The following is an 8247-nucleotide window of genomic DNA, read 5'->3' on the forward strand; positions in this document are numbered from 1 at the left end:
TTATTATGAATTGTAGTTAAAGCAGTTACAAACCTTTAATGCTTTCCAGTGTGTCCAGTGTTTCCAGTGTCTCTCTCTCTCTCTCCCCCCCCCCTCCCCCCCCCCCCCCCCCCCCCCCAGGGAAGGAGTATGGTAAAGCAGATCAGCGTTGGTTGTTTTCTGATCCGACCATCGTCTCTCTGGAGCTGCTGACCGTCATCCTGGACACTTTCCTGGCTCTGCTGCTGATCTACGCAATACTGAGGGACAAGTACTACAGGTAGTACTACAAATACTACAGGTAGTACTAAGCAGTACTGAAGGACAAGTACTACAAGTAGTAGTACAGACAGTTTCTGCAGGCAGGAGTGTTTCTATGTTGTATCTGTGTGTATATTTCTATAAAGACAATATTTCAAGGCAACAGTAAACATGTTGTCCGCCACAGATGATGCAGTCACCCTTTCGGCCAATCAGTAACAAGTAAACAAACAAACATTAAAAAATGCCAGAAAAAGGGCAATGCGTCACATCATTCACAGAAGTTTTGTCAAAATCCAATCAGTGATATCCAAGATATTGTTCATGATGGACAGATGAACAGATAACTGTGTTTTCCTGTCTTCAGGCACTTTGTCCAGATCAGCCTGTGTGTGTGTGAGCTGTACGGAGGATGGATGACGTTCTGTCCCGATTGGTTGGTCGGCAGTCCGAACCTCAACACCTCCAGCCGGCTCTACCTGTGGGTCTACCTGGTGTTCTTCAATGGGATCTGGGTTCTGGTTCCGGTTCTGCTGCTGAGACAGTCCTGGTCCGCTCTGAGGCGGCTGCATACACACCAACAGGCCGCCGCTCACAACAAACACACCTAGACCAGTTCATCATGTTAGTTCACATGGTGCCGGGTGGCAGCTTGTGTTTGGAAGGTGAAATATGAACCGTCTGACTAGACGATGCTTCAGCTCTCATACAGCCAGGATCTTTAGACTAAACAGTAAATACATTATTACACATTTAGACAATGCATAAACAGCTGTAAATGTCAAAAATATGCACCAGAGAAGTCCATATGTACCAGATATTGTTTTATGTTTGTCAGAAGAAGTAGTCCAAGACAGAGATGTTACTAAACTTTCACTTTTATACCCTTTGATGCTCATTTTAGCCTGGACAGCTTGGCACATCCATGGGTTCAACTTCTACTCCAGATTATGCAAATCTACATATGGGTTTCTTTGAGCACAACTTTGTCTTCAACCCAAAAAACCCTTTCTTTAATAAAATGGTACAGATACCTGGATGATGTGTTCTGCCTGTTTCAAGGAAAAAAAGAGATTTGTTAGAATTGGTGTGTCTCCTTAACAGTGTGACTCGAGATTTAACATATTCTCGAGTATGACCAGAAATGTCCGTCTTTTCTTGACATGTGAATTGAGTTATACAATGAGATCCTTAGAAATAAGTACAAGAAAAATACAAACTGTAGCACATTCCTTCTAGCAAGCACTGCTCACCCAGAGCTTTAAAATACGGCTCACCTAAAAGACAGTTTTACAAACTAAGACTCTGATGAAGACTTCACAGAGAAAGAGATGAAGCAACACTTCCAGAGAGCGGTCAGTCAGATTGCCTTATCTAAACATAGATCTGACCTACTGAAGAAAAGAGTGAAAAAAAAAAGTCTCCCCAGGCTCATATTGTTAAGAACGCTTGAAACTTGCCCAGTTTTTAAGGATCCACCTCTGTTTGTATGTAAAAGAGGAACCAACCTGCACAATAAATGGGTTAGCGCTAATATCAATACTGTAATAATATTGGAAACGGGGAAACAGAGCAACTATCCCTGTGGCAACTGTTCCCAACGTCACAACACTTTAGACTCCCGACAGGCAAAATGTTTCCAATAAAGGATTTATCACATGCTGTGAATCTGTTAAAATGCTGTGAAGAACTCTGTTGGTGAAACTCCGCCTCTCAAGCAGAGAGTCAGCGAACATTAAAGTTCTAGTAGAAGAAAAGATACGAACGATCCTCTCTTCAAGGAGGTTCACACCTGTCTCCTCCTTCAGGTGTAGAGCACATTGATCCATGTAGAGCACATTGATCCATGTAGAGCACATTGATCCATGTAGAGCACATTGATCCATGTAGAGCACATTGATCATGTAGAGCACATTGATCCATTCTTCAGATCCATCCATCAGATCCATGCTTTAGGAACACTGGAACCTCTGGGCCTAGACCAGGATTTTGCTGTAATGCATTATGATAGAGTTTATACGTTCTGTTTTTGCCTGATTCCTCTGCATAGCATTGACCTCTATTGTTTATTAGAGTATATTAACTCACCATCTAAATATTGTATTATTATGTAATGTGCTTCTTGTTGTATAACTGTGTGTATACACTGTCTACTTGTAGTCTGCCAGGTATCTTTGGGGCTACAGTTCCCTGGGTCACATGCTGGACAGGTGTTTTGCATTGGGGGCAATTAAGTGACGTGTTCTGCAACCCTCATATTGCTTTGTTCCCTTGCTGCCTTGAGGATCTCCTGCCAAACACTTGCAATAAATGATTTTTGCAGATTTTGAGTGTGCGGATGTCTTTTTCAAGCCTGGACAGCTGTAAAACATTTAGACGTCTTTTAAACGGAACATGAATTTACATATTCAGTTCTTATAAGTCAGCTAATAGTAATGTATTTACAATACAGCAGGACATAGAATAACACTAACCCTTCTGGTAAAATTCTTTGCCATCCACCGCTATTCTGACATCGCAAACCGCTTTGCACTTTGAAGTCTGAGCCTCGCTCTTAAATAGTTTTCATTGCTGTTCAATAACAATTTTATTTTAGTCTGAGAAGTTAGAGAAGTCAGAGGAACTCTCTGAGCGGACCGCAGCCTGCCGTGTTCTTGCTGCAGTAATAGAAATCCTTTCCATCCTGCTGCGAAGCCGTGGATCTGCAGCTGAACCGTCTCTGACCTCAACTTGAGAGAACCAGACCAGATCCGTCAGAGACCAGCCTGTTGCTCCATCGCTTGCTGTTGCCAGGCAACCAGCCTTTCGCCCCGCCTCTGATCTTCAGAAGACCGGACTTTCGTCTGCCCAAAGGAGACCAAGTAGGTTCCGATGCTCCGATGTGTTTCTGCTTAGAGAGTTGATGCTAATTTGTTGCATAATTCAAACATAATTCTCCTTTATAACGTTCTGCCTCGTTTCTCCGGTTTCATTGACCCCAAACTTACTTAACTCCATTTACTGTTGACAATATTTATAATATTCATTTCATGATTCAGCACCTGAGTTCAGTGTTTTGTTCTGGCTGTATTATCTGCTCACTTGCTCCATATTTCAGTCTTCGCATTGTAGTTCAATAAATATTAGTATTAGTTCTGTGTTTCTGTTTCTGCAGAGAAAAGTAAATCCCTGAAGTGGAAAGATCTCACTCAGGTTAGTAAGAAGTAAAGATCTGTTTTCTTTCCTCTGAAGAGGAAGAGGTTATGAGTGCAAAAATCATATTTTCATATCTTTTCTTTACTTAACTGAATTTGATCTTAATGTTACAATAATGAACACATGGTGTTTGTTGGTTTGTATGATACGAACAGTGAAGTCAGTTAAAGCCCCAGCTGTGTGTTTGTGTTGCTGTACATTCTTACATGTTATGGCCAATCAATCACTGTTTGATCTTCATAATGACTGATCAATAAAATCAGCTTCCTCAGAATCTGAGCTTTAATTTCAGGTTTTATTGTGTAGCTCCATGTAAAACAGAACAGACAGATACATAATGTAACAGATAGACTATATTCCTCGTCCTCCTCCTCTTCCTCCCCCTCTCCTCCCCTCCTCCTCTCCTCCTCCTCCCCTCCTCCTCCTCTTCCTCCCCCTCCTCTTCCTCCTCCTCCTCCTCCTCTTCCTCCCCCTCCTCTTCCTCCTCCTCCTCTCCCTCCTCCTCCCCCTCCTCCTCCTCTTCCTCCCCCTCCTCTTCCTCCTCCTCCTCCTCTCTTCCTCCCCCTCCTCTTCCTCCTCCTCCTCCTCCTCCTCCTCCTCCTCCTCTTAGCTCCTCTTGATCAGCTTGGCGACAGACAGGAAGGCCTGCTGCAGGCCGAGTCCCTTCAGAGCGCTGCAGGCCTGGATCTCCCACGCTCGCTCCTTATAGCTGGGCAGGTCCAGATGTTTGGAGACCTGAGGAGGAGAAGGAGGCGGAGGAGGGGGGAGGAGGAGGGGAGGAGGGGAGGAGGGGGAGAAGGAGGGGAAGGAAGAAGAGGAGGAGGAGGAAGAGGAGGGGGGGAGAAGGAGGAAGAAGAGGAGGAGGAAGAAGAGGAGGAAGAGGAGGAGCAGAAGGAGCAGAAGGTGAGAACATGTAGATAAAGTCAGAACCAGGAGACTAAAGTCCAGTAGAAACCAGTAGACCTCCAACTTCACTGCATTTCCTGATAGAATCATCCTGCTCATGTTGCCCGGCAACCAGCACAACTCCAACCAATTAGCAGTTAGTTTGAGCTGAAAGTGTAGTTCATTTTAATGTGATCTTCTATTGTCCCTCTATTGTCCCTTTACTGATCTTCTATTGTCCCTTTACTGATCTTCTATTGTCCCTCTACTGATCTTCTGTTGTCCCTCTATTGCCCCTCTACTGATCTTCTATTGTCCCTTTACTGATCTTCTGTTGTCCCTCCACTGATCTTCTATTGCCCCCCTACTGATCTTCTATTGTCCCTTTACTGATCTTCTGTTGTCCCTCTACTGATCTTCTATTGTCCCTCTATTGTCCCTCTACTGATCTTCTATTGTCCCTCTATTGATCTTCTATTGTCCCTCTATTGCCCCTCTACTGATCTTCTATTGCCCCTCTACTGATCTTCTATCGTCCCTCTACTGATCTTCTATCGTCCCTCTACTGATCTTCTATTGTCCCTTTACTGATCTTCTATTGCCCCTCTACTGATCTTCTATTGTCCCTCTACTGATCTTCTATTGTCCCTCTATTGTCCCTCTACTGATCTTCTATTGTCCCTCTACTGATCTTCTATTGTCCCTCTATTGCCCCTCTACTGATCTTCTATTGCCCCTCTACTGATCTTCTATTGTCCCTCTACTGATCTTCTATTGTCCCTCTATTGCCCCTCTACTGATCTTCTATCGTCCCTCTACTGATCTTCTATTGTCCCTCTACTGATCTTCTATTGTCCCTCTATTGCCCCTCTACTGATCTTCTATTGCCCCTCTACTGATCTTCTATTGTCCCTCTACTGATCTTCTATTGTCCCTCTATTGCCCCTCTACTGATCTTCTATCGTCCCTCTACTGATCTTCTATTGTCCCTCTACTGATCTTCTATTGTCCCTCTATTGCCCCTCTACTGATCTTCTATCGTCCCTCTACTGATCTTCTATCGTCCCTCTACTGATCTTCTATTGTCCCTCTACTGATCTTCTATTGTCCCTTTACTGATCTTCTATCGTCCCTCTACTGATCTTCTATCGTCCCTCTACTGATCTTCTATTGTCCCTCTACTGATCTTCTATTGTCCCTCTACTGATCTTCTATCGTCCCTCTACTGATCTTCTATCGCCCCTCTACTGATCTTCTGTCGTCCCTCTACTGATCTTCTATCGCCCCTCTACTGATCTTCTATCGCCCCTCTACTGATCTTCTATTGTCCCTCTGTTTTGCTCAAAGACACTTCAGCAGCTGGGGGTGGGACCTGCCTCTCGTATGGTCATGGAGTTGGGCAGGTCCTTCTTGTTGGCCAGGACCATCAGAGGAACGCCCCGCAAGTTCTCATCACCCAGAACCTTCTTCAGAGCCTTCTGGGCCTCGGGCATCCGGGCCGGCTCGCTGCTGTCCACCACGAACACCAGAGCTTTACAACCTTCCAGGTAATATCTACAGAGAAGAAGAACGATGTTTAGTTCCTCTAGAGCAGTGGTTCTCAATGTGGGGTCCAGGGACCCCCAGGGGTCCTTGAGGGCATTCCAGGGGGTCCCCAGCAAATTGATGAATTGTTAAACTTCATTATTTTGTCATTTTAGAATGATTATTTTGATCATAGTTTCACTGTTATCTCTCTACCTACAATACAGATAGTCATGGAATTCTGGACAAAATCATATCTGACAATAACAATATTCTCAGATTTGGGTCAGAGAGACAAAATCTCATCAAATGGGGGTCTGTGGCCCTAATGTGGACTAAATTAGGGGTCCTTGATATAAAAAAGATTGAGAACCACTGCTCTAGAGAACCACCACGAACACCAGAGCTTTACAACCTTCCAGGTAATATCGACAGAGAAGAATATTTATTATTAATTATTCCATTTCCTCTGTAGAGGAAATTGAAAACAGATTCACTGTGATCCACCATGAACAGAACAGAGAGGAAGAAGAGAAGGCAAATCCTGGCTATCCTCTACAGCCAGGAACAGTAATACTACACACACACACACACACACACACACACACACACACACACACACACCACACACACCACACACACCACACACACACACACACACACACACACACACACACACACACACACACACCACACACACACACACACACACACACACACACACACACCCCACACACACACACACACACACACACACACACACACACACACACACACACACACACACACCTCCAGTTGGGTCTCATGTTGTTCTGTCCTCCTACATCCCAGAGCGTCAGCGCCGTCTTCTTGTCCAGATCCAGAGTTCCAACATTGAATCCAACTGTGGGAGACGTGTCCATCACCTGAGGAGGAGTCAGGAGGAGTCAGGAGGAGTCAGGAGGAGTCAGGAGGAGTCAGGAGGAGTCAGGAGGTGTTAGGAGGTGTTAGGAAGTGTCAGGAGGTGTTAGGAAGTGCCAGGAGGTGTTAGGAGGTGTTAGGAGGTGTCAGGAGGTGTCAGGAAGTGTCAGGAGGTGTTAGGAGGTGTTAGGAGGTGTCAGGAGGTGTCAGGAAGTGTTAGGAGGTGTTAGGAGGTGTTAGGAGGTGTTAGGAGGAGTTAGGAGGTGTTAGGAGGTGTTAGGAAGTGCCAAGAGGTGTTAGGAAGTGCCAAGAGGTGTTAGGAAGTGCCAGGAGGTGTTAGGAAGTGCCAGGAGGTGTTAGGAGGTGTTAGGAGGTGTCAGGAGGTGTCAGGAAGTGTCAGGAGGTGTTAGGAGGTGTTAGGAGGTGTCAGGAGGTGTTAGGAGGTGTCAGGAGGTGTTAGGAGGTGTTAGGAAGTGCCAGGAGGTGTTAGGAAGTGCCAAGAGGTGTCAGGAGGTGTCAGGAGGTGTTAGGAGGTGTTAGGAAGTGCCAGGAGGTGTTAGGAAGTGCCAAGAGGTGTTAGGAAGTGCCAAGAGGTGTCAGGAGGTGTCAGGAGGTGTTAGGAGGTGTCAGGAGGTGTTAGGAGGTGTTAGGAAGTGCCAGGAGGTGTTAGGAGGTGTCAGGAGGTGTTAGGAGGTGTCAGGAGGTGTTAGGAGGTGTTAGGAAGTGCCAGGAGGTGTTAGGAAGTGCCAGGAGGTGTTAGGAGGTGTCAGGAGGTGTTAGGAAGTGTTAGGAAGTGCCAGGAGGTGTTAGGAGGTGTTAGGAGGAGTCAAGAGGAGTCAGGAGGAGTTTCTGGCCTCACCTCTCCTGTCAGCAGTCTGTCAGGAGGAGGTGTCAGGAGGTGTCAGGAGGTGTTAGGAGGTGTCAGGAGGTGTTAGGAGGTGTTAGGAAGTGCCAGGAGGTGTTAGGAGGTGTCAGGAGGTGTTAGGAAGTGCCAAGAGGTGTTAGGAGGTGTCAGGAGGTGTTAGGAGGTGTTAGGCAGTGCCAGGAGGTGTTAGGAGGTGTCAGGAGGTGTTAGGAGGTGTTAGGAAGTGCCAGGAGGTGTTAGGAAGTGCCAGGAGGTGTTAGGAGGTGTTAGGAGGAGTCAAGAGGAGTCAGGAGGAGTTTCTGGCCTCACCTCTCCTGTCAGCAGTCTGGCCAGCAGAGTCGATTTTCCAGCTGAGTCCAGACCCATCAGGATCACCTGGACAGAAGAACCACACACACACACACACACACACACACACACACACACACACACACACACACACACACACACACACACACACACACACACCGGTCAGATGGATGTTAAAGTTGTTTATCTGAGGAGATAGATGGGTTATTTAGGGCTAGTTACAGTTGGTTCAAATTAGTTACAGTTAGAGTTAGTTACAGTTACAGTTAGTTACAGTCAGTTAGTTACAGTCAGAGTTAGTTACAATCAGTTAGTTACAGTCACAGTTA

General features: G+C 45.8%; 2 protein-coding genes across 2 annotated transcripts in view; one reads left to right on the forward strand and one right to left on the reverse strand.

Annotated features, from left to right (window-relative positions):
* Nucleotides 1–2535, forward strand: part of ebpl (EBP like) — a 4680-nt gene extending 2145 nt beyond the window's left edge. Inside the window, exons 3-4 of the mRNA XM_071546120.1 lie at nucleotides 121–259; nucleotides 608–2535. Of these exons, the coding sequence (XP_071402221.1) occupies nucleotides 121–259; nucleotides 608–851 (383 nt within the window). The 3' untranslated portion in view covers nucleotides 852–2535. The remainder of the gene's footprint in view (nucleotides 1–120; nucleotides 260–607) is intronic.
* Nucleotides 2536–4031: 1496 nt separating this feature from the next.
* Nucleotides 4032–7981, reverse strand: arl11 (ADP-ribosylation factor-like 11). The gene is made up of 4 exons (XM_071546121.1): nucleotides 7919–7981; nucleotides 6634–6749; nucleotides 5697–5874; nucleotides 4032–4170 (listed from the first exon to the last, which is right to left on the reverse strand). The coding sequence occupies exons 1-4, from the start codon at nucleotides 7973–7975 to the stop codon at nucleotides 4042–4044; spliced, it is 480 nt and encodes a 159-aa protein (XP_071402222.1). The 5' UTR covers nucleotides 7976–7981; the 3' UTR covers nucleotides 4032–4041.
* Nucleotides 7982–8247: the final 266 nt, after the last annotated feature.

Source organism: Centroberyx affinis, unplaced genomic scaffold (assembly GCF_046629955.1).
Source record: "Centroberyx affinis isolate AG114_WGS23_722 - 3 ecotype Tasmania unplaced genomic scaffold, CSIRO-AGI_Caff_v1 ptg005131l_1, whole genome shotgun sequence".
Lineage (NCBI taxonomy): Eukaryota > Metazoa > Chordata > Actinopteri > Beryciformes > Berycidae > Centroberyx > Centroberyx affinis.